Source organism: Pogoniulus pusillus, chromosome 11, assembly GCF_015220805.1.
Source record: "Pogoniulus pusillus isolate bPogPus1 chromosome 11, bPogPus1.pri, whole genome shotgun sequence".
Taxonomy (NCBI): domain Eukaryota; kingdom Metazoa; phylum Chordata; class Aves; order Piciformes; family Lybiidae; genus Pogoniulus; species Pogoniulus pusillus.
This window is the reverse complement of record NC_087274.1, coordinates 18,091,615-18,114,679: the sequence shown is the minus strand read 5'-3', so window position 1 is coordinate 18,114,679 and position 23,065 is coordinate 18,091,615. Positions and strand designations below refer to the sequence as shown.

Sequence of the window (23,065 nt, the reverse complement as noted above, 5' to 3'; positions counted from 1 at the left end):
TGCCCGCACCAGCCCCGGCTAGTAGCCCCCCGGAGGGTAGCGATGCGGAGAGACGAGAAGAGGCAGAGGGGAGTGAGTCGCAAAACCCCCTGTCACCCAGTACTGAGACCCGCGGGCAGGGACATGGGCTAAGAGAGCAGGAGGGAGGATTATGAAGGGCTGACACCGCACCCCATTCGATGCCTGCAACCCCCTCGGGCTCAGCAGTCCCTAGCCTGGACGCCCCTGCTCCCGTGACACCCTTCAGCTTGTGTCACTCCAAGCCGCATCACTCTGCAGCCTGCCAGACCTTCCCGGACGCCTCTGCCTTCCTCAACACCACTCGAGCCCGGACAGGAACCCCAACCCCAGCACCCCACACAGCCATTCAGGGCAGACAATCCTCCAGACAAACCCCCCTCCCTCTAGGCCCTCTCATCTCCGCCAAGTGACATTGTCGGACACTGAGATGCCTCTCGCGGCCGGGGCAGGCTCTTCCTGTCCTCATGGCCTCAGAGCAGGCGCTTGAGGGTTGGCTCTGATGGGCTCAGCACCCCCCACTCCCTCTCTCTCCCTCTCCCAATTTTCCAGCTGATTAACCCAGCGGCTGGTTCCCAACAACCACCGCTGTTGGTATTAATTTCTTTTAACGAGTGATTAATTACCCACTGCCTCCCGCGCCCTCCCCGCACCCCCCCTGGCCATTTGCATATTAATCTAATTCCACTTGATGGGCTGCCTGTCACCTGCCTGTCATCTCCTTGCCACCGGCAAATGACATTATGGGGGAGCTGGGGACTCAGAGGCCCCTCTGCTCCTGTCCCTCCCCACGGCTTACAGAACTGCAGGAGAAATGCCAGGCTGTCCCCATGTGGGAAAGCAGCACAGGGTGAGCAGGAGAGGAAGGGACAGACAGACAGACAGACAGACATCTGTGCTCGTTCTCATATTTATTACAAAACCCCAAACATGTACAAATCCCCAAAGGACTGGGGAATAACCCCCCGGGCCAGCCCTCTCTCTGGCACTGCGAGCCACAGGGTGCACACCCACTGGGGCCTCCAGTCTCCATGTCCCCCAGTAGTATAGCCTCACCTTGTCCCTTTCAGGGACTCGAGACCCTGCTGGGAGCCACCCCAAAAGGCTCTGGGGGAAGCCTGACCCACAGAAAGAGGGAAAGGTCCCACTGCCTGCAGAGGGAAAAGGCACAGGCAGGGCAAAGGCAGCCCCCCGAGCTGGGGAGGGGTCCAGCTCTGCAGCTGTGAGCAGAGGAGAACCCCATCTTTGGCTACTGTGGCCTCCCTGGGTGCTGCCAAGGAGAGGGGGTGGCATGGGATGGATGCTTGAGCTGCAGCACCAGCCTGCTGCCCTCCAGTTCAGCCTCCTGACAGAGCACAAGATGAGAGCTGCTATCACTATCCACACAGGGACAGGGATGAATGCAGGAGGGGGCCGAGCCCAGCACAGGCACTGCCCTTAGACTGCCTGCCCCATCTCCTGCCACTTTGAGGGACTGTGGGACCCCCTGGCACAGTGCCCCCCACCCAATGCCCACCTTCATGGCTGCATATGCTGCTTCTGCTGCCTTTTTCCGTGTGTAGTTGATGAAGGCACAGCGGCGCTCCGACAGCACCCGGATTGAGTGAATCTCCCCAAAACTGGGGGGGACCATTAGTGACCACCACCACAAGACTCCCACACACACACTGCCCCCTTCCTGGGCTTGAACTCTGGGAGTGCTGGGGAATGGGGGCAGGGCTGGTGGATGCTGGGGGCTTGGGACTGAGATGGTGACATCAGGCAGAACAGGCAGAGGTGATGAGGAGCAGGATGGGCACAGGACTGGCAGGGCATCAGGGTCTGGGCACTAGCATGGTGACATGGGACAAGATGAACATAGATAGGGTTGACAGGGTGCAGGGTCTTGTCACTAGGATGGTGATGTGGGCCAGGATGGGCAGTGCTGGGATACTGGGATGATGACATGGGGCAGGACAGGCACAAGGGTCTTGGCATTAGGATGGTGATGTGGGGCAGGACAAGTGTAGGAGGCTGCAGGGATCACAGGGAACCAGTGGAACTAGGCCTACGACATCAGTGGGGCTTGGCAGGGAATGTGGGGTGCCAGGTTGTGGCTGCACTCACCGGCCAAAGGCATGCTGCAGTATCTGCTTGCTGATCCCATGGGCGATATTGCCCACCCAGAGTGGGTAACAATCCCTGCCAAACCGCACCAGTATCACTGTCATCCTGAGGACTGAGCCCCTGGTGCCACTGGCTCCTGTCTGCCACCCCTAGTAAACACCAGCCACCACCCCACCTCCCCAGCACAGGCTATACCTTGCAGGATGGCCACGAGGCAGCGTTGGGAAGTTACTGGTGTTACTGGGGCTCCTGGTTGCAGGCTGGCCCTGGCTCCTTGCCTGGTTCTTGGAGCTCATGGTGGTGATGAAGGTGCTTGTGTCTGTCTTCTGGCAACTCCTACTTGCCCCCTCCCCTGCCAAGGGCCCAGGAAGGGCTCAGCACCCACCCTGGGGCAGTTCCAGCCCAGGTGTGCCCCCACAACCAGCACAACGTCACTTACTAGAGACAGACAATGGTAGCTCTGTGGCCTCCAGCGGTGACAGGGACATGGGAATCCCTCCTGGGCTGCTCTGGTGGCTGACCTGCTGTGGAGGGTCAGGAGGTCAGGCCCATGGGGTAGGGACACTGAAGGTGACAGCAGAGACACTGAAGGGGACGGAATGGACACCCACCTGCAGTAGGGCCCGGCAGGCCTCAAGCTGAGGGGCCACTTCGGCGTTTGCACCATTTTGGTGCAGCAGCTTCTCGAAGGTGTGGGCAGCCTCAGCGTAGCGCTGGCAGAGGGGAACGGAGGGTGAGAACCCACTGCCCCAACTGGAACCAAAGCACCCTGCCCTTCCCCCTTCCCCATTGGCACCTCATGACCTGCACTGGGACACTGCACCACAGCTTCCCAAAACAGCCCTCAGACAACCACTTTGGCACCCCACAGCCAGATCCACTGGCACTCCTTAGCTCTTACCCAGCCCTGGCACCCCACAGCCCTGGCATCTAGCCCCACTACCTGCAGCCCCTGAAGTGCTTTTGCCTTGCGGAAGAAGCCTTTGGGCCACCCGGGCTGGAGCCGCAGTGACTCCTGTGCATCTTTGAGGGCTTCCTCGTAGCGCTGGAGCTTCTCATAGCAGTATGAACGGTTCCCAAAGAGCCTGGGGGGACACACGGACCAGGGAATCATGGAAATGTTTAGATAGGAAAACACCTTTAAGATCATCGTGTCCAACATTAACCCAGCGTGGCCAGGTCACCACTAAACCACATCCCTCAGCACCACAGCTACGCAGCTTTGAAACCCCTTGAAGGATGGGGACTCCACTCCTAGGTAGCTTAGGCCAGACCTTGACAACACTTTCTGAGGAAGAAATTGTTCCTCGTGTCCAAATTAAAACTCTGCTGGTGCAGCTTGAGGCCGTTTCCTCTTGCATTATCACTTCTTCCCAGGGAGAAGAGATCAACCCTTACCTGGATCCAAGAAGGTCTCCCCTCAGTTTTCTCCAGGCTGAACAACCCCAATTCTCTCAGCTGCTCTTCATGACGTTTGTGCTCTAGACCCTTCCCCAGCTTCGCTGCTCTTTTCTGGGCACATTCCAGCACCTCAATGTCCTTCTTGGAGTAAAATGCCCAAAACTGAACCAAATATTCAATGTGTGGCCTCACCAGTGCAGAATACAAGGGAGCAATCACTGTGCTGGTCCTGCTGGCTGCACTGCTGCTGATCCAGGCCAGGAGGCTGGTGGCCTTATTGGACATTTGGGCACACAGTGGCTCATCTTCAGCCACTGTTAACCAATACCTCCAGGATCTTTCCCAGTGGATGCTTTCCAACCACCCTGTCCCAGTCCCCACTCACCGGTGCTCCTGGGGGTTCAGCCTCAAGGCCTTGGTGAAGGCCTGCACTGCCTCGGCATACCGGCCCTGCTGAGCAGCCTCATTGCCACGGCCTGTGGAGGAGACGCTGACTGTGCCACCACCCAGCTGTGAGGGACAGGCCTTGGGGACAGCCCAAAGCTATGTCACCCCATGAAGAGCCCTGGCACAAACCCTCCCAGCACTGACCTGCAAGAACCAGGCTCTGCTCCACCATGCTTGCGTCCGGGGGCTCCTGTGCAGCAGGCGGGCAAGCCCCAATGGGCTGGGGTGCCTGTGGGGCAGGCAGTGAGGGACTGGGGTGCTCATGGGACAGGCAGTTTCCTCCCCAGGGCCTCATGGGCTCCGACTGACCTTCCCTGGCGCTTTCCTGCTCATCTTGATGCTGTCTGGCTTCTCTTTGCTGGGCACTGGCAGCCTGACGCCTGCTTTCTCACAGGCTTTGGAGACGAAGGAGCAGCTCAGGTCCAGCTCATCCTAGGGTAGCAGCATAGGAGGTGGCCAGGAGCGGTGAGGTGGGCAGAACACTGGGCCACTCACAGGGCAGCGCCTGTATAAGGCTGGTGCCTACAGCAGGAACTCTCACCTCCAGCTCCTCTACTCTGGTTCTCAGGCCTCCATCCTCCTCACCCAAGGAGCCTTTGGAGACTGAGGAAGAGTCAGGGCCTGGACACTCCCTCCCTTTTTCAGCACTGCTGGTTTGAGGGTGTTCAGCACCTGCAGCTGTGGTGCTCTGGAAGGAGAGACTAAGAGTGAGGTGGCAGCTCGGGCAGGGGGTTCTGCCCACCCCCTCCTGGCAGTCTCCCACTCCGGGGACCCCCACAGGAGCCCCTGAGACTGGGGACCAGTGTGGTCACAGACCTTCTCAGCCTCCTGCGCGTTCTTCCGCTCTTGCTCCAATTTCTCCCGTTTCTTCCGGTCTTTCTGCTTCTGGAAAGCAGAGAGAAGGTTGTGAGCAGGCAGCAGGGGAGGGCATGGCCCCACACCTGACCCCAGGTCAGAACCCACTCATTGTGGGGTGAACCCACCTTCTTCTTCAGCCTCTTCTTCTCCGCCTTCCTCTTTACACGCTCCTCCTCTGCCACCAACTCCCGTGCATTCCTTTCTGCTTCCTGGGGAAGTGACACCAAGAGCGCTGGGTGCTGGCACCGTGCTAGGGTTGGAAGGACCCCAGGCACACTAATGGCAGCACTGCCAACTCTCCTGGGTTAAGTGCTGCCAGGCACCAGGGACAACAAAGGGAATCTACTGAAGTAGATTCACACTGGGGTTCGAATTATGGTGCAGGGGGTAGGCAGAAGGTGAGCAAGGAGTAGGCAGGGTGTACCTCTCAGACATCAGCCAGTGCCTCCAGGGCACGGACAAGCAATGGTATCTCATCTATCAATTGGTGCCCTAAAGGCACGGCCTGGGTGCAGGCAGGGAACTGGAAGAAGGTGGGCAAAGTATAGTCAAGGGGCTATCTCTCACCTCGGCTGTCAGCTGGTGCCCTCGGGGGGCAGGCAGCCATCCCATCTTATCCTCCAGCAGGCTGGAGGGGAGGAAGGAGATAGACTTGGGAAGATCGCAGTCCCCGAAAGTATTCAACCAGTAATTGTACTGGAAATGACTATGGACGCATTGGTAGGGGATTAAGGGTATGTCATCCTCGAACCAGCAGGGCTCTTCGAAGTGCAACCAGTGGCCGTTTGCATCCACTTCATCCTCATTTTCATCCTCCTCGTACTCCTCTTCTTCATTGTACTCCTTGAAAAAGTTTTGGTGGCTCCCGAAGTCCAGGTCTGGGTTGTGAGAACCAGACGCGTGAGCAGCAGCTCTCAATCGCGGAGATCCCGGGTAGCCTCCCCCAGAGTCTCCCACCCCCGGACTCACCATGGTGCAAGACATCGCAGGTCCCGGACACTTCTCCCATAGCGCTTTGGTTCACCACGCTGGAGGCGACCTGCGGCGTCACCCGGAGCTGAAGCGGTGGGACCAGATCGGAGCAACCGCTGCCCCTCCTAAGATCCCCACGCACCTGCCACAGGCTGTGCTCGGTGTCGGCGGCGTCCGGTGGACGGTGCAAGGGACAGACGGACGCTGCGAAAAGCGGAGTCAGCCGTGAACGGGCGGAAACGAAACCGAAACCACGGCGCCAGGGCGGGCCCGGGGACAGGCCCCTCCCCGCCCCACGACTCCTCCAGCCCTGCTAGTTCCGAAAAGCCCCGCGCGCTACCGAGACACGGACTCGCCAGGAACCCCAATCCCCCTCACGGCGCCGGTCCCGCCGCTTCGGGACCCCCCTGGCTGCCTGCCGGCCCGTACCGTCGCTCCAACCGTCAGGCCCGAGCACGCAGCCCCAGGGGCAGGCGGCGGGGGCAACCCTGAACGTAAAGGAGTGCAGGCTCGATCCGGCCGGCTCTTGGGTCCCGTCCGCTCCCCGCATCACCCCGGGCCGCCCATGCCGGACGCGGCGGAAGCGGGGCGCAACAAAACCGGAAGTAGGGCATGGCATGGGCAGGAAGTGGGTCACGGCTTGAGCCGGAAGTGGGGCAGTGCGCCGGCTGAGGCTTGCCTATCCGCCATGTTGGGTGCGGGCAAGACGGCAGCCTGTGAAGCCTGTACCGAGCAGGACCGGGGCTCCGTGTCCCCTCTCCCGTTCCTCTCCTGCCCTCAAACCACGTCTGCCTGCCTTTGCGCAGGACACCAGGCACAGAGGCTCTGACCTCTTGGCAGGTTAAGCCCTGCCCATTCCTCCGGATTAAGGCGGGGCGCGGCCTAAGCCTATTTCCTCCCGCCGCCCCCGGGGATGGCCCAGCATGGAGGACGATTGCCCTGAGCGCCGCGGCGGGGAGACCTGCATGAAGGTGAGGCCCTAAACGGACGTGGAGACATCGCTTAAGCCGTAGGCGCCCGGCCGGGAGCAGCAGCTCCCAGCTGGGTGCCAGCACCGGGTTCGGGGCCGCTCTCGGCGTCTCCTTGACAACCGCGGAGGGGGTGTGGCTTGACAGGAGAAGGGCGTGGTCACGGCGACGAGCGCGGTCACGTCATCACGGCCACGCCCCTCCCCGATAGCCAGTCCAAGCCGGGCTGTGCTTAGCCTTTCTCGCTCCTCTCGTAGGTGGATGATGGCGACGGTGCTGGGCTCAGTGGTCTTCTCCTTCTCCTCCTCCAGCCTTCGGGTCATGGGGCTGCCCGGGGGGATTCGCCTGAGACAGGTGAGGAGTGAGGGCCTAGGGAGTGTGGGCTGGAGCTGCATAATTAGTGAGTAATTAACATGTGGCATGATTGGGCGTGCTAATGGCACCCCAGCGAGAGCAGCCCGTGAGACTGGGGACTTCGTAGGGGACAGTCTTAGGGGAGTTTGGGGGGCTCTCAGTGGATTCCGGCACCAGCATTAGCTGTGTGGCCAGAGCGCTGTGGCTATCCCCTTGTCTTCTCTGTCTGCCATACCAGAGCGAGAGCAGGCATAGGCAGGAGGTTCCCCCCTGCCTTGCCCCCCATTGAGGATCCCTGTCTCTACAGGCGGCAGCTCCCTGGGGGGCCTGGCCCGCTCACTACAGAGGGCTGAGGCAATGCTGCGGAGCTGTGTCACCCCCAGCCTACGCCGCCTGCTGCCACCGCGGGCCCGCCAGCGCAGTAATGATGGCAGTGAAGATGAGGATGACGATGAGGAAGAAACACCAACCTTTGTTGCCCCGCTGGAGCAGAGCTTCCCGGGACTGCGCCGCTGCCTCTGTGTCTGGGAGGACCCCCGCACCGAGACCTTCCATGGCCACGTGCGGCACCAGCCCGGTGACAACACCGGTGCCACTGCCTTCACCTACCACCCGGTGCACCCACGTGTAGCTGAGCGCGGGGCTGCGCTTCATGCCCTTCTGCAGCATCGTCACCTCCTCCGCCTGGCCCGTGACTACAGTCGTCGCCTGAAGGCGACTTCTGACTTTCTTCGCCGGCTCATGGCATTACCGGAGCCACTGGCAGGAGAACTGGGAGCCAACCGGTCACTGCGGGAGCTGTGCCAGGAGCTGCGGACTCATGCTGGGCACTGGAGTGGGCTGCGGTGGCGGATTGGCGGGGACCCGTGGCTGCGGCCACTGCTGCTGCGCCGGCATGAGTCAGTGGCATACATGCGGCAGGCGCTGGTGCTGCCGGTGCTGGCTGCAGCACGGCTGGCTAAGCGGCATGTTGAGGCACAGCTGCGGGCACTGGCACAAGCTGGCACCGTGGCAGAACTCCCTTCCCCGGCATCTCTGTCTGACCTCTTCCAGGGCATTGAGATCTACAACCGCACTGTGGGTGACCTGGCCCTGGAACTGGGCATCAATGGTGGCTGCAGTGTCACCAGTGACCACTCCTGCACTTTCCCTGCAGCAAAGGTGCTGGAGATCCTGGCCACTGAGCGGGGACAGCTGGCAGCGAAGCGGCTTCAACCCTTCCTGCAACCACAGCATGTGGCAGAACATATCTCCTGGGAGAACGTGGCAGTGCCTTGGCCTCCAGAGTGTAGTGCTGTGGCAGGCATGGAGCCTTCCAGACTGGGCTTCACCAGGAAGCTGCAGGAGCTGTGCAGGGAGGATGAGGAGCTGATTGGCCACATCTTGGGGGTGCTGGTGGCCTCCACCAACACCCTCTGGTACCATGTCCTCCATGGACCCAACCAAGAGAAGCCGTTGATACCCAGCCCCATGCTCCCAGAGCTGGTGGGCATGGACACTGGCAGCAGGCTGAGCTCTGCCGGTTGGAAGTCAGTGCGGTGGCTGGATGCATCCTGGGCACCGGCTGCCGAGGCCCTGCACACCCGGTACCGCCAACTCTTCTGGAGGGCCACCAGTGCTGCCCTGGGGCACCGTCTGGGGCTGCCTCACTGCCCCACGGGCAACATCATGGCCACAGCAAGGGACATGAGCCAAGCACTTTCCAGGGGTATGTGGGAGCTATGCTGGAGTGGTGGCAGTGAGGGATAGCTCCCCTGGACCTCTCTGGTGGTGCTGCTCCTGTAGAGTGCTGCCACCAGTCCCTGACTCCTTGTTCCCTACAGCTGATGTGCCACAGGAGTGTGAAGAGGAGCTGGGGTGGCTCTGCCTGAGGCTGCTCTGCCAGGGTGTTCTCCAGAGCTGGGGCAGTGGTGAGGGATGTAGGGGCGGGGGGCACAGGGTGGGGGCTGGTGGGTACAAGGTGCAGGGTAACAGGGAGGTGTGGGATATGGGGCATAAAATGTGGAGTCTGGGGTACAGGGTGGAGATGTGAGATATGGCATGCAGGATTTGGGGTACAGGGTGTGGGATATTGGGTGCAAGATGTGGGGTAATGTGGTGCAGGGTGTGGGGTGAGGTACGGGGTACAAGGGATGTGGAATGTGGGGTGCCAGGTGTGGACTATGGCATACATGATGCAGGGTACAGGATGTAGAGGATGGGGGGCGTGAGGTGGGGGGGTGCAGGATGTGGAGGGGTGTGTGGGGTATGGGATACAGTGTGTGGGCTATGGGGTGCAAGATGAGGGCAGGCAGTGTGGGACTGCTGCCTTCATGCCACTGACCTCTGGCACTGTCCGTTTCTTCCCCAGGCTTCTGCCATGCCCTGGGCTCAGCGCTGTCAGACCCATGCTCTGGGGAACCAGGGCCGGTACCGGCGGCAGGGCCGGTGCGGAGCCGGACAGGATGGTGCCTGCAGCGGCTCTACCCAGGGCTGGCCCTGGCCCTGCACTGCTTACAGACGCTGCCTGGTGAGCAGGGGCATGAAGAGATGGGATGGGGGTCCTGAGGGGCTGCCCTGCGAGCAGAGGGGTGGTGTGGGATTAGAGTCCTGGGGGTCCCCTCCAGTCTGACCCCTCCCTTTACCCTGCAGGCCACCCCTCCAGCCAGTCCTGCCTGCGGCTGCAGATCCTGTCACGGTGTGTGGCCACAGCCCAGGCCTGCTGCTGGTGGCTGATGAGCAGAGCCTGCAGGTACTTGTCAGCTTGGGCACTGCCCCAGTTCCTCATCGTCACCCAGGGGGACCTGCAGGTATGTGGGGGACAGTGTGTGGGGCTGGGGGACAGCCTTTGAGGTCAGCTCCCACCCTGCCAAGGCTGGGCCATGGCCCCGCCCATGGGTCTGTCTATGGAGCTGGCTTACTCTCTCCTCTCGCGCTCAGCTGCTGAAGACAGAGACGGACAACCTGGTGCTGCTGGTGAGTGAGACTTTCCCAGTGCCTGGGGATGCTCTCCCAGGACCATCCCCCTGGGAGCACCAACTCTGCCAGCAGCTTCACTCCGTGGCCAGCAGCATCCAGGTACAGCCCAAGTATGGTTGGTGGCAGTTCCAGGAACTGGCTGGTTCCATGTGGTGTCATGCTTGGGAGGCATGGGTGCTCTGGGGCTGCAGTGCCACCTTGGTTGTCCTTACTGTGTCCCCAGCTCTTTTCAGGGGATGTGCTGAAGATGTTCTCCACTGACTGCAAGCGGATGTCGGCCGAGATCTTTGATCAGACAATGCCACTGGGCAAGCACTGGCGGGTTGGCCTGCGTCCTGGTGTGTTGGGGTGCCATGGTGGCAGGGGCAGTGCTATGAGCTATGCCATGGTAGCATGGGCAGTGCTGTGAGCAGTGCCACAGCTGGGGCTGAGTGAGCATCCCTGTGTCCTCTTGTCCCCACAGACCTGCCTAGCTCACCCAGCGCCTATGCAGCAGCAGCAGTACAAGCAGTGCTCGGCCAGGTGCTGCAGGGTGCCCAGCTCCTTCCCCGTGATGCCCAGACGCCTGCCCTAGCACGGGTCACCACAGCCTTCCTGGAGGCCTGGATGGACCATATCCTAGCCCAGAGGATCAAGTTCAGGTACGGTGCCCACAGTGGGGTCAGGCTGTCACTGGGGCAGTGCCAGTGTGGCTGTGATGCCAATCACCAGTGTCTCCAGCCTGCAGGGAGCCCTGCAGCTGCGGCAGGACTTCGAGCTGGTGCGGGAACTGGTGGTCTCAGAGCGCTACGGGCTGGCCCCTGAGACCCGGCAGGCCCTGCTTGCCCTCCGTGTCTTCCAGCAGATGGATGGAGCTATCCTCTGCCTCCTGCAGCAGCCGGGGGGTGCTGCTGGCGGGACACCGCGGCCCTGGCACAACCTGCGCCGCTGCTGTGAGAAAGGATGGGAGTGAGGGTGATGGGAGCAATGGGTATGGGATGATGGGAGAGCATTGGTGTGGGGATGGGGAGGGAGACGGCAACAGGGTTGGGGATGGGTACAAGAATGGTGGAGGTGGGGATGGGGGTCAAGAGTCAGACAGTCGGGATAGGGGTGGGAAATGGAACAGGGAGATGGGATGATGAGGACAGTGACAGAGATGGGGACGTGAGTAGGAATAGGATCCAGAATGAGATAGGGACAGGAACAGGTAGTGTGATGAGGATGAGGCTGGTATGGAGCAATGGGAACAAGTAGGAGGAGAGGGTTAGCCTCCTCTGACTCACGTTATCCTAATTCCTCCCCTCAACCTTGACCAGGTTCAGATGATGGTACTCACCTGCAGGAGCCAGGCACTGATGCCCTCCATGGCCTCGACACCCTGGAACCGGCACCGGTGGCACCCACAGGGGCCACCCCCCAAGCTGATCCTAGTGTCCGGCTGCGCAGCGGCGTTCCCGAGTCCTATTTGTCTGGCAGCCAGCAGCAGTGGCTGTCGCTGCGGCTGAACAGGGCGCGCCGGTGGCGTGTGCCTGGCTTGCCCTGTGTGGGCAACAACCCCGAGACCTGACTGTGTGCAATAAAAGGGGGGGTCCCCGTGTCCGCCTCCATCCCTCTGTCTCTTCCAGTGCCCGGGGGGCTGGTCTCCGGTAGCTACTGTCTCCCAAATCCCCTTGCCCGGGCCCCCTTTCAGGTGCTGCAGACGTCTGGTAGCTCAAGTGGACCGGTGGCTGCTGGAACTCGGTGGAGTGACTACGCTTCCCATGATGCCGTCGAACCCGGTCACTTCCGTCTCGGGGCGGGGTGCAGTCGAACCTGAACGCCCCTTCCCGGTGTCCTGGTGCGGTTCGCGGTGCCGCCCGTTATGGCTGTCCCCGTTGCCGAGCTGGGCGCTGCCAATCGCGGGCCGTTCACTACGGCAAGTAACGGCACCAGGAGCGGCACTGGAAGGGGTCGGAGACCCATGTGCTCCGGGTGTGAGCTCCGGACGCCACCGGCACCGGCGGGGACTAGGGGAGGGTCGGTGGGGCTCGGCATCCTGAATGGGACTGGGGGGATCTTCTGCGTGGGTGCATGGGGTTTTGAGAAGCATAGAGACCCCCGCGGTGAGGGCCTCAGGGGACTGTGGGGGTCCCTGGGGAGGCTGGGAGTGCAGGGTGGGGGTCCCTGCGGTGTGGAAGAAGAGTACAGGGGTCTCTGGGCGTCCCAGAAGAAGCTGGAGGTACACGGTGGGGTCTCTTGGGGGTCCTCAGGGAGGCAGGAATTCCCGGGAGCCGCTGGGAGGTAATAGGAGGGGGTCTTTTAGGGGGTCCCGTGGAGTAACGGCGCCCCGGTGTTTGATGATGATGCCCGCGGTGCCCAGGGCCCGTGCCCAGTGGCTGCAGAGGATGAGGATGGGGACGAGGCACTGCTGGGGGCCGGGGGTCTCCGTCCGTGGACCCCCCAGGAGAAGCTGCTGCACGAGGCGCGGCTGAAGGCCAAGGCCAAGCGGCGGCTGCGGCGAGCATCGTCCCGGGACGCGGCTCGCGAGTCGCTGTCAGAGGGCCCCGAGCCCGGCCCGGAGCCCCCCGGCAGCCCCAGGGGCAGAACACACGACCGCAGGTCCCGCACGGGCAAGGGCCGTGGGCTGCCCAAGAAAGGTGAGAGGCGACCGAGCTGTGGGTCGCCGTGGGGCTGGGACCCCGCTGAGCTCCCTCACTGCTGTCATGAGTCTCCTTTGGAGCTGACTCCTGAGTCCCGGCCGGGCTGGAGCCCTGCCCCTGGGGCTGGGACCTCTCCTGTCTCTGCCACGGGGCTGGGACCTTGTTTCCTTGTTTGACCCCTCCTGTATCCCTGTGGGGCTGGAATCCTGTATGGCTCCATCGCTCTCTGTGGGGCTGGGATCTCTCCTGTTCCTGCCACGGGGTTGGGACCCATCCTCAGTTCTCCCTCTTGTGTCTGGGGCTGGCCCCATTCCACCACTCACCATGGGGCTGGGCTGCCTGCCGGTGGCCCAGGCTCAGTACGCTCCCAACTGGATCCCTCATTGCCCCCTTTTCTGAGCTCCCACTCACCCAGTCTGTGCCTGGTACAGGTGGTGCCGGGGGCAAGGGTGTGTGGGGTGCCCCTGGCTTGGTCTATGGCTACCAGGAGCCCGATGCCCGTGATCCCAACTACGATGAGGTGGCTCAGGTATGGCACTGACTCCCTAATCCAGCCCCACGATGTCCCCTTCCTGCCCCAGGCAGCCCCTTGGGCAGGGCTGCAGGTGGCATCATGTCCTCACAGGGAGACACAGTCTATGCCACCGTGGTGCCCGAGCTGGAGGAGGAGGAGCTGGAGAAGAACGTGCATCCCATGGTGCTGGAGTACTTCGAGCATGGGGACACCAGTGAGGTCATGGTGCGATGAGGAGAGGCTCTGCAGGGTGGATGGGGGACCTCGAGGAGGGGACAAGGGTCTCTGGGTGACAAAGATTCTCAAGGATGGGGTGGGATGGAATGGAGAAGGGTCCTTTGGGAAGGGGGTGGGGCTCCCATGCTGATGGGGACATGTGCAGGGGTCAAGCTGGTGTGAGAGGGAGAAAGAAAGTCCCTTGGGGTTGGGGGAGTGTCCCTGGGGAGTGTCCCAGGGTGGATCTGGGCTTTCTGGGGAGTGTAGAATCCCCATGGTGGGTCTGGGATTGTTCCTGTGGTTGTCCCTGGAGATGTTGTATCCTCACCCAACAGCAGATCTAAGGCTGTCCCTGAGGTGTCAGGTCCCCACAGTGGGTAGGGGTCCCGGTGCCATGCTGGGTAATATGCGGGCACAGGAGCTGCTGCGGGGGCTGAATCTGGGTGGCCGTCGGCCGGCGGTGGCAGCGCTGGCAGTGGCCCTGGCACTGGAGGGCAAGGCCAGCCACCGTGAGCTTACCTCCCGCCTGCTGGCTGAACTGGTGGGGCCCGTTGTGACCCCTGAGGACGTGGCCTGGGCCTTTGATGCCATGCTGAGCGACCTGCCTGACCTCATCCTTGACACTCCTGAGGCACCACAGGTGGGGAACCAGGGTGGGTCTGGGCAGGGTCATGGCTGTGCTGCAGAATGTTCTAGGGGGCACATAACTGTGCCAGGGAGGCACAGTCATGGCAGCAATTCTCTGAGGAGGGGTACAGAAGAGTCATGGCTGCGCCAGAGAATCCATAGCCATGCCAAGGATGTTGCAGTGGTGGGAACATGGCAAAGCCAGGAGGGACAGAAGTGTGCTGGGGGGCCATGGTGGTGCCAGGGGATGCTCTGAGGGGCTGTGGCCATGCTGGGGAGGGACACAGCTGTGCTGGGAGTTTGCTCTGGGGGAACATGGCCATGCTGAGGGGGCCAAAGCTGTGCCAAAGGGATGCTCTGAGGGCACGAGGTTTTCCCATTACAGGGGATGATATGGGGGGGTGCCATGGCCATGTTAGGGGTGCCCTGAGGACACACAGCTGTGCTGGGTTGGAGACAGGGCCGTGCCAGAGGTGCAGGATGTTGTGGTTGGACCATGGAGGGGCAACATCTATGGTAGGGGTTGCTCTAAGGGGCTGTGGCCATGCTAGGATGAGGCATGGCTATACCCACCTGGCAGCTCTGGGTGCAGGCACTGATGTTCTGCCTTCAGATGCTGGGCCAGTTCATTGCCCGGGCAGTGGCTGACCACGCACTGCCCTTGGACTTCCTAGAGCGGTACAAGGGACGTGTGGACTGTGAGCATGCCAGGTAAGGTCCCTTTTGAACTCCTGCAACCCCCCCAGTGCCCCTTCCCACCCTCACCTACCCATCCCACAGGGCTGCTCTTGACCGTGCTGCCGTCCTGCTCCGCATCAAGCGCGATGTCAACCGGCTGGACAACGTGTGGGGCGTGGGGGGTGGCCAGCGCCCTGTCAAGCACCTTGTCAAAGAGGTCGGCACCCAGCTGGCCCCCTCGGGTTGTCTTACACCACATGTTCCCCATGTTCTGACTCCCCCAGGCATGTCCCCTTGCTCTTCATTCTCCCTGTGTGTCCCCACCACTGGATGTGATCCCAGATGCCTGTCCCATGGACATTCCCCCACCATGTCCTTCAGGATGGGACCCTGGCTGGGTGCCCTCTCTGCCCTCCCCCAATCAGTCCCCACCACTGCAGCCCCTTGCTACCCCCATGCTGGGTCCCCACACTGTCAGCTTATGCCACCTCTATGTTCCTACTGTGTTCTCTGCCAGATGAACCTGCTCCTGCGGGAATATCTGCTCTCTGGAGAGGTGTCAGAGGCTGAGCACTGTCTGCGGGAGCTGGAGGTGCCACATTTCCACCATGAGCTGGTGTATGAGGTGAGGGGGGGACACTTTAGGGGTGTTCTGGGGGAGTTCCCATGGCCCTGCTGACCCTTGCTGCCCACCAGGCTGTGGTGATGGTTCTGGAGGGCTCTGGTGAGGAATCTGTGGCCATGATGGTGACACTGCTGAAGGTGCTGTGGGAAACAGGGCTGGTGACGCTGGACCAGATGAACCGGGTGAGTGTAGAGTGCTGTGGGGGATCAGCAGCTCACACAAGGGCTTACTCTGCTCTCTGTCCCCCACAAAGGGCTTCCAGCGGGTGTATGAGGAGCTGGGGGACATCAGCCTGGATGTGCCCCTGGCCCAGGGGCTGCTGGAGCAGCTGGTGGAGCTTTGCTTTGACCGTGGAGTCATCACCCGGGCACTGCGGGATGCCTGCCCTGCCAGGTTCTGGGGATTGGAGCAGGGGGACGGGACTGGAAGGCTCTCCCTCTTCATCATCCTCATCATCGTATTCATTCTGCACAGGGGACGGAAGCGCTTCGTAAGCGAAGGTGATGGGGGACAGGTCAAGCAGTGAGTGGGGAGCCGAAGCCATTGGCCAGCTGTTTTTTGGGGACAGGGGTCTGCTGTGGCCCCCAGGGGGCAGGGGCGGCCCCTAGCCTCCCCTACAGTCACTGCCTTGTGCCCAGGATCACCGCCGCCCGTCAGTGGGGCTGCCCCAGGACCCTCACCCAGCTGCAGAGCTGTCCCAGGATACTCGCCCTAGTGTTGGACAGCCCCGGGACCCCTATCCCAGAACCCCAACCAAACCATGGGGCATCCCCAGGAGCCTCACTCGAGTGTAGGTCCGATCACGGCACACAATAAAGCTGTTTCCCGGGACGTGCTGAGCGTGTTCTGTGCGTGTTGAGGTGACGCAGCCAAGTTCTTGCCCCACCTCGGAACCGGATTTGGATTGAGGATGGAGAGTCCCGGGGAGGACCGGCCCTGCATTTGCTCCTCCCGCCCACTAAGGGGCGTCGTGGCCAGCGAGCCGCTCCCTGAGCCGCCGTCGCGGCGTGATTACATACAGCGCGAACTGGAGCATGGCTAGCGAGCGGCGCCGACGCGGCGGCGGGAGTGGAGCTCGGGAACGACCCCGGGAACGCGGAACGCGACGGGAACAGCGGGAACAACAGCGAGGAGCGGGCCGAGCCCGCACAGCACTGGCAGTAGCGGCGGTGGCATTAACGGTGGCCTTTGGCTTAGCCGCGGTGGCTGAATGGAACCGGTGGAGCGAGACCTCCCGCCTCGTTACCCCCCATCCCGCCCCTCCCGCGCTCGCTCCCGGTTCTACCGGGTCACTAGCCTCGCCTCAACGCTTCTGGGGCACTTACCGGCCTCATGTTTATTTCGGGATGAAGACGCGCAGCCCGCGGGCTCTCGTTACCGGTGAGAGGGCGGGAGCGGGGACTCTGCCTGTCGCCGCACCTGCCCGGCAAATAGAGTCTGAACCCCCCCACCCCGCTCCCCCCAGGCTTAATGTGGCTTCAGCAGCGTGAAGGAGGCGGCAGCTTACGTCATACTTGTGAGCAAAGCGATGGCCTGTCGCGATATGGCTGGTTGATGCACGACGGGGAGAACTTCGGCGTGCAGGAGATCCGCGACGGAGGACTAGTGCTAAAAACCGAATTCGTTAAACGGCCGGGAGGGGATCACGGAGGAGGCTGGAGCTGGCGCGTCACTGCGCGGATGGAGGTGACAGCCTGCGAGGGGGGTGTGACGATGCCAAAAGGTCGCGTTGCCCCTTCCTCACCCTCTTCTTTCCTCCTTGTAGGGCACAGGGGACCCGGCCCTGCTCCTCTCTCTCTTCTTCTACGTTGCAACAGACGGGCAGGGGATGCTGCACCCACACCTGGAGAACAAGACACGATTGGCTGCTGTGACGGGGACGACGGAGGAGCTGGGAGACTTCACCCTCACCTTCCTTCCTCCCACAGCTGATGCAGAAGGGGAGCCCAAACATGCCAGGTGCTTTGCCATGACATTCACTCCCCATGTGCCACATGCCACCCATCCCATGATACCCCCACATTGTCCTCTGTCATTCCCCTCCTTGTCCCCCAGTGTTGCCCATAATGTGCCCCCACTGATGTCCCATTCTCTGTGTCTGCCTGTCCCTTGATGCCCTCATGACTTCTTCCTCCCGTCACCCATGTGTGCCTTTGTCCCGACACCAGCCTCAACATCCCATTGCTTGTCCCCTGATGTCACCTGCCCTTGTTAATCTCTCTCCCTGTTCCCCATGTTCCCCCATCCCACAATGTTCCACTCTCCATTTCCCATATTCTCCTGTCCCCACATGCCCTGATGTTCTCTGCCCTGTTCCTTGTATCCTCCACAACATCCCCCGGTCATTCTCTGCCCCGATGGCTGCATCCACTCTTATTCCCTGACACCCCCTTGCCATCCCCCTCCCCAGTCCCTGTGTTCCCTCATCCTGATGCACCCACAACACTCCCATCCTATTCCCTGACATGTCTCTTTTGTGTTCTCATGTTCCCCCCTTTTCATCTCTTTTGTGTCCCTCCCTCTTTTCTGTATTCCCTTCCCGTGTCCCCGTCCCTTGCAGCTACAACTACCTGGATGTGCCCATCCCAGGGCTGCACCTCCTGACGGATGTGGTTCGGAGCAGCCTCAGCAACCGCTTCGTCTTCTCGGGGTTGGGAGGGCCTCGGCGACGCTTCTTTGCTGTTGACACCTTCAAGGGGCTACCAGGGTGGGACCGGCGGCCCCCACCACCCCCGCGTGGGCACCTGCTGCTGCACCAAGTGACACTGGAGCTGCCAGCAACGCTGGAGGTGGTGTTTGAGTCGGGCAGCGCAGCAGCAGGGCAGCACAGGGAGCAGCTGTCAGGGGCAGCCCTGTCATCGTCGCTGTCGCAGCACGCAGCAGAGTTCGAGCGGCGTTTTGAGGAGACTTTTGGCCTGGCCCAAAAGGGTTTCCCCCCTGCGCAGCGCCGCTTCGCCCAGGCTGCCCTCAGTGACCTCCTCGGTGGAGTGGGCTACTTCCATGGGCGCTCGCTGATCCAGTCACCACAGCCAGGTGAACGGCCTGTGCCTGGGGCTGAAGCCTCGCTGCTCACTGCTGTCCCCTCCCGCTCCTTCTTCCCAAGGGGCTTCCTGTGGGATGAGGGGTTCCACCAGCTGCTGCTGGCGCGCTGGGATCCAGCGCTCAGCCGGGAGATCTTGGCCCACTGGCTTGACCTGATGAATGTGGAGGGCTGGATCCCACGGGAGCAAATTCTGGGGGATGAAGCACTGGCCAAGGTGCCCCCCGAGTTCGTACCACAGCTCAGTGAGACAGCCAACCCCCCCACGCTGCTGCTGGCACTGGAACAGCTGCTCCCTGTGGCCCCCCAGCCTTACCTGCACCGTATCTTTCCCCGCCTCCGTGCCTGGTACCACTGGTACAATCGAACGCAGGCCGGGCCACTGCCCTTCACCTTCCGCTGGCGTGGCCGTGATGCCCACCCTGAGCTCTTCCTCAATGCCAAAACCTTGGCATCAGGGCTGGACGACTACCCCCGTGCCTCTCACCCCTCACCTGATGAGCGACACCTTGACCTGCGCTGCTGGATGGCCGTAGCCTCCCGTGTGCTGGCCACGGTGGCCGAGCGGCTGGGTGAGCCGGCTGATGGCTACCGTGCCATGGAGCAGGCACTCACCGACAATGCCCTCCTCGACCAGCACCACTGGGCACCAGAGCTGGGCGCCTTTGCCGATTATGGCAACCACAGTACTGCTGTGGGTTTGAGGTGGCATCAAGTGGCACCGGCAGCACCAGGGCAGCCACCACCGGAACCGCGACTGGTACGGGAGGTGCGGGAAGCACCGCGGCCACGTTTCGTGGGGGCATTAGGCTACGTCAGCCTGTTTCCGCTGCTGCTGGGGGTCCTGCGGCCAGACTCGCCGCGGCTGCCAGCAGTGCTGGCAGCCATGAGGAGTGAGCAGCAGCTCTGGACTCCCTTCGGCCTGCGGTCGTTGGCTGCCGACAGCACCTTCTACCTGCGCCGTAACAGCCAGCACGATCCCCCATACTGGCGTGGGGCTGTCTGGATCAACATCAACTACCTGGCACTGCGGGCACTGCGTGGCTATGCCAAGGCCAAGGGCCCACAGCAAGCACGGGCAGAAGAGCTCTACCAGGAGCTGCGGCACAACCTAATCACCAATGTTTACCGGCAGTTTGCAGAGAGCGGCTTCCTCTGGGAGAACTACAACGACAGCACCGGGCACGGCCAGGGCTGCCGGCCCTTCGCCGGCTGGACTGCACTGGTTGTGCTGGCCATGGCTGAGGACTACTGAAGGCCGTGGGGTTACTGGCCAGCATGTGCTGCTGGCCTGGCTCATCTGACTCAGGTGCAGGTGGAGGCACTGAGCCCAACGCCTCCCCCCAATAAACCTCTTAATACCATCAGGGCCTGCTGCTGCCTATCTGCAGGGGTTGGTGGCTCTGTGCAGTAGGAGTTTGGTCCTTATAGGACTGTGGTGGCCCAGCTTGGTCCCTGGTGCCACAGTGGCGCTGAAGAAGAACAAAGGCTCCCAGTTCAGCTTGGGAGGGAGGCCCAGCTAGGCTCCAGTGCCACCCTATAAGCCTAGTGCAAGGTCCCCCATGCCATGGAGTCCGAGTATCCCAGCTCCCCTTTTACTGGAAAGAGGCAGCCTAGGGGGTCCAAGTGTGACCCCTGCGTCACTCCACGGAGCTAGGGCAGCATCCCCACCTGCCATGGAGGCGACATGCCTGTAGGGCTAGTGCAGCATTCCACATGCCATGGGAGGTATCTTAGTGCCCCAACTTGTGTGGCTGGGGGTGCCCAGAGTAGCCTGAGACCCAGTTCCTGCCAGCAGGCTGCTGTACTTCCACATCTCTTTTAATGGTGTGCAAACGCTACGTGAGCTGCCCAGCCCCAGGCGGAGTTGGGGGATCCCTTACACCAGCACAGGACAGGTTGGGCTGCAGGGCTGGTGCAGGGCCCCTGGAAGCAGTTCAGAGGAGAGGGGGGACACTCCATTGGGGTGTGGTGGGGGGAGTCAGTCGGGGGCTCCACGAGGAGAGTCCATACCCCAGGACACTGCCCCACACCATGGGCACGCAGGGGGAGTCTCTCCAAAGTGCTGCCCGTTCCTCACCAGGTGCCCTCAGAGCAAAGGAGTCACACTTGCTGTGCCCCATGGCTCCTCCAAGGCCGAGATGGGGGAACCAGGCAGAAGGGGCCTCGGTTCAGACAGGGGATGTTTCTGAGGCTCAAACAGGCAGAGCGGGCGAGCCAGGCCCCTCAGATGGGCAGTGAGGTGGGGGCATGGGGCCGGCCTTGCCCAGGAGGTGGGTGCCTTCACCTTCACCCTCTTCCTCCTCCTGGCATCGTCCCACTTCAATGCCCGAGTCCCCTGTCAGCCGTCGGTGCCTGAAATGCTCACTGCCACTGCCACCTTCATCCTGGGCCATGCCACCCTCTTCCTCCTCACCCTCCTCGATGTCAGAGCAGAGGTGCCCATCAGCCTCGAAGAAGTCCACGGTGGAGGAGAACAAGGCGTGTTTTGGTGGGGCCCCACGCGCTGGCACTTCAGCAGAGGGCAGCTCCCAGCTGGCGCCAGTTCCAGTGCTACTGGTGCCAGTGCCACCTTCACCATCATGGCTGGGCGTGCTGGCACGGCTGCGCTCAGTGTCATCCGTGCCTGGTGCCGACAGTGAGGTGCTGCTGGGGGATGTGGCACAGCTGGAGTCACACGAGCAGCTGCTGCTGGAGTTGGCAGAGCTGGGCGAGAGTGTGAGGCTGCTAGAGCCAGGGGCACCACAGGAGCCACCCAACTGAGCCAGGATGGTGCTGTATGGTGGTGGCGGGGTGCTGGGCCGGTGGGCCACCTCTTCATAGGCTGGCAGCTTAAAGGAGGCCAGCATCCCTGTGAAGAGAGGTGGGACAAAGCGTAAGGGGAGCACCTTGGGCATAGTCTGGGATGGACTGCTGAGGCAAGGCTGAGCGGCCAGGAGGACACATATGGGGGACACACACACAAAATGGGCTTTGAGATTAACAAAAGGGGCCAAGATGAACACAGGAGACTCTGCAGGGACACAAAAGGGGACTGTGGTGGGCAAGGTACAAAAGCGGCTGAGAGAGAGACATGGGAACCTTGGGGGATACACAAAGCAACTAGGAGCAGATATTAAAGCAGGGCTGAGGAGGAGAACAGAAGTGGAGAGAATGGGGATGAGGTGGAAAGATGAGATGAGACAAAAAGGAGGCTGAGGACACAAAAGGAGAGAACGTAGCAGAGACACAAATTGGGGGGACATAAGAATACAGGGGAAAGGACACGGGGTTGGGGCAAAAGGGAGGCACATATAAGAGAGCTGAGAAAGTGACAAAAGGGCCTGGAGTAGGACGTGAAGGATTCCAGGGAGGACAAAAAGGGGGCTGGGGTCGTCCCTCTCGACTTACTGAGGTCCATCATGGAGGCGGGGTAGTTGCAGGCACCGTGGTAGGCGATGAGGTTGATCTCCCGCTGCCGCTGTTGCTGCTGCAGCCGCAGCTTGGCCCGGCGGTGCCGGTAAGCGCAGCAGCAGCTGAAGAGGATGAGGATGGTCCAGAGGAGCCAGAACCCTGCAGAAAGCCGAGCAGTGCAGGGTCACTCACCTTTTGAAGGTCTTTTCCACAGGGCAGGGTGAGAATGCAGGGACCTCCCAGGTCCCCTAGACCTCTCCGCAAGCTGCTGGGCTCCCCATGAGTCCTTGACTCCCCTGGATCACAGAATCTCCCCAAAGACCCCAAGCGCTGCCACAGAGCCCTCTCTTAGAACCTCATATTCTCTCACAGAGCTGTTGACTCTCCCAGAGCCCCTGAGCCACTCTCTCCCTCCACAGGCCGCAAGGCCTTTCCCCAAAGCCCCTGACCCTCTCCCAGAGCCTTAGGGTCTCTCCAGAGCCTCCAGCCCCCGCCGACTACTCCGCCCCCCACACACACCCCGGGGCTCCCCTCAGCTTCCCCATCCCCTCAAACCCTTTGAGGCCCTAATCCCCTCCGGAGCTGCAGGGTCCCCCCTTCCTCAGTGCCCCGCACTCACACCACAGCTCGTAGTAGTAGGTGCAGCAGCCGGTCTCCCCGCAGCAGTGCCCGGTCTCGCACACGTAGGGCTGGTTGTTCACCCCCGGGCAGAACTCCCGGGCCTGCAGCCACGGCCACACGGTCACCCCAGGCCCCGGGGAAGCGGGTCCCGGCCGGACCCCGGTGCCCTCCCCCGGCCCGTCCCGGCCCTACCTGGTGCTGCCGGCCCAGCAGCGCGGCCCAGGCCCCCTCGGCGCCGCCGCTCCCGGGCCGCTCCATGGCTTCTCCTCACAGCCCGCCGCGGCCCCGTACCGGCTCCACCCGCTCGGCCGCCCCGGCCCCTGCCCCCGCCGCCCGCAGCAGCAGCCGTTGCCCCGCTGCTGCTGCCGCTGCCGCCATAGCGGCCGCCGGGCCCACCGCTACCGCCCGGGCCGCAGCCTCCGCCGCCGCCATCACGCCCGGGCCGGAGATCCCGCCCCGCCCCCACAACTGCCGCTGACCAATCACCCGCCGCCTCCACGCCACTCGCCAATCGGCGTCGTCGCCACCGCCTTACTCCCACCAATCGGGAGCTACCTTCCCGCGCCTCACGCCCAACAACAGAGACAAAGGGACCGAACCCCGCCTCACGACCGGATTGGCGGCCGCTGTCACCAACCGGGGGTGGAA

At 62.2% G+C, this 23,065-nt stretch overlaps 5 protein-coding genes across 14 annotated transcripts; 3 read left to right on the top strand and 2 right to left on the bottom strand.

Moving 5' to 3' along the window:
* Window positions 1-910: 910 nt before the first annotated feature.
* Window positions 911-6,512, bottom strand: TTC31 (tetratricopeptide repeat domain 31). Of its 3 annotated transcripts, XM_064151297.1 has the most exons (17): window positions 6,232-6,512; window positions 5,945-6,006; window positions 5,800-5,869; window positions 5,398-5,708; window positions 4,956-5,039; window positions 4,789-4,857; window positions 4,514-4,660; window positions 4,282-4,404; window positions 4,117-4,201; window positions 3,911-4,001; window positions 3,068-3,209; window positions 2,736-2,837; window positions 2,564-2,648; window positions 2,320-2,476; window positions 2,125-2,199; window positions 1,535-1,637; window positions 911-1,363 (listed from the first exon to the last, which is right to left on the bottom strand). In XM_064151297.1, the coding sequence occupies exons 1-17, from the start codon at window positions 6,419-6,421 to the stop codon at window positions 1,268-1,270; spliced, it is 1,992 nt and encodes a 663-aa protein (XP_064007367.1). In that variant the 5' UTR covers window positions 6,422-6,512; the 3' UTR covers window positions 911-1,267. The 3 variants fall into 3 exon arrangements, with proteins under 3 accessions (XP_064007367.1, XP_064007365.1, XP_064007366.1); XM_064151295.1 differs by having other exon boundaries at window positions 5,800-6,006; XM_064151296.1 differs by having other exon boundaries at window positions 2,564-2,645; window positions 5,800-6,006.
* A 3-nt stretch (window positions 6,513-6,515) lies between these two features.
* CCDC142 (coiled-coil domain containing 142) lies at window positions 6,516-11,671 on the top strand. 4 transcript variants are annotated; one of them, XM_064151289.1, is made up of 11 exons: window positions 6,516-6,773; window positions 7,028-7,124; window positions 7,432-8,832; window positions 8,948-9,034; window positions 9,475-9,633; window positions 9,756-9,913; window positions 10,044-10,181; window positions 10,306-10,420; window positions 10,546-10,723; window positions 10,803-11,014; window positions 11,381-11,671. In XM_064151289.1, the coding sequence occupies exons 1-11, from the start codon at window positions 6,726-6,728 to the stop codon at window positions 11,629-11,631; spliced, it is 2,844 nt and encodes a 947-aa protein (XP_064007359.1). In that variant the 5' UTR covers window positions 6,516-6,725; the 3' UTR covers window positions 11,632-11,671. The 4 variants fall into 4 exon arrangements, with proteins under 4 accessions (XP_064007359.1, XP_064007362.1, XP_064007360.1 ...); XM_064151292.1 differs by having other exon boundaries at window positions 10,803-11,052; window positions 11,381-11,463; XM_064151290.1 differs by lacking the exon at window positions 8,948-9,034.
* Window positions 11,672-11,736: 65 nt separating this feature from the next.
* Window positions 11,737-16,194, top strand: LOC135179459 (programmed cell death protein 4-like). 5 transcript variants are annotated; one of them, XM_064151299.1, is made up of 12 exons: window positions 11,872-11,979; window positions 12,367-12,700; window positions 13,135-13,232; window positions 13,329-13,442; window positions 13,852-14,073; window positions 14,674-14,771; window positions 14,841-14,955; window positions 15,256-15,363; window positions 15,435-15,545; window positions 15,617-15,756; window positions 15,838-15,885; window positions 16,002-16,194. In XM_064151299.1, the coding sequence occupies exons 1-12, from the start codon at window positions 11,926-11,928 to the stop codon at window positions 16,177-16,179; spliced, it is 1,620 nt and encodes a 539-aa protein (XP_064007369.1). In that variant the 5' UTR covers window positions 11,872-11,925; the 3' UTR covers window positions 16,180-16,194. The 5 variants fall into 5 exon arrangements, with proteins under 5 accessions (XP_064007372.1, XP_064007369.1, XP_064007368.1 ...); XM_064151298.1 differs by having other exon boundaries at window positions 14,641-14,771; XM_064151301.1 differs by having other exon boundaries at window positions 11,873-11,979; window positions 12,424-12,700; window positions 14,641-14,771.
* A 64-nt stretch (window positions 16,195-16,258) lies between these two features.
* Window positions 16,259-19,767, top strand: MOGS (mannosyl-oligosaccharide glucosidase). The gene is made up of 4 exons (XM_064151294.1): window positions 16,259-16,743; window positions 16,829-17,049; window positions 17,129-17,322; window positions 17,924-19,767. The coding sequence occupies exons 1-4, from the start codon at window positions 16,398-16,400 to the stop codon at window positions 19,656-19,658; spliced, it is 2,496 nt and encodes an 831-aa protein (XP_064007364.1). The 5' UTR covers window positions 16,259-16,397; the 3' UTR covers window positions 19,659-19,767.
* Window positions 19,768-20,208: 441 nt separating this feature from the next.
* Window positions 20,209-22,855, bottom strand: WBP1 (WW domain binding protein 1). The gene is made up of 4 exons (XM_064151305.1): window positions 22,610-22,855; window positions 22,416-22,518; window positions 21,794-21,955; window positions 20,209-21,254 (listed from the first exon to the last, which is right to left on the bottom strand). The coding sequence occupies exons 1-4, from the start codon at window positions 22,673-22,675 to the stop codon at window positions 20,599-20,601; spliced, it is 987 nt and encodes a 328-aa protein (XP_064007375.1). The 5' UTR covers window positions 22,676-22,855; the 3' UTR covers window positions 20,209-20,598.
* Window positions 22,856-23,065: the final 210 nt, after the last annotated feature.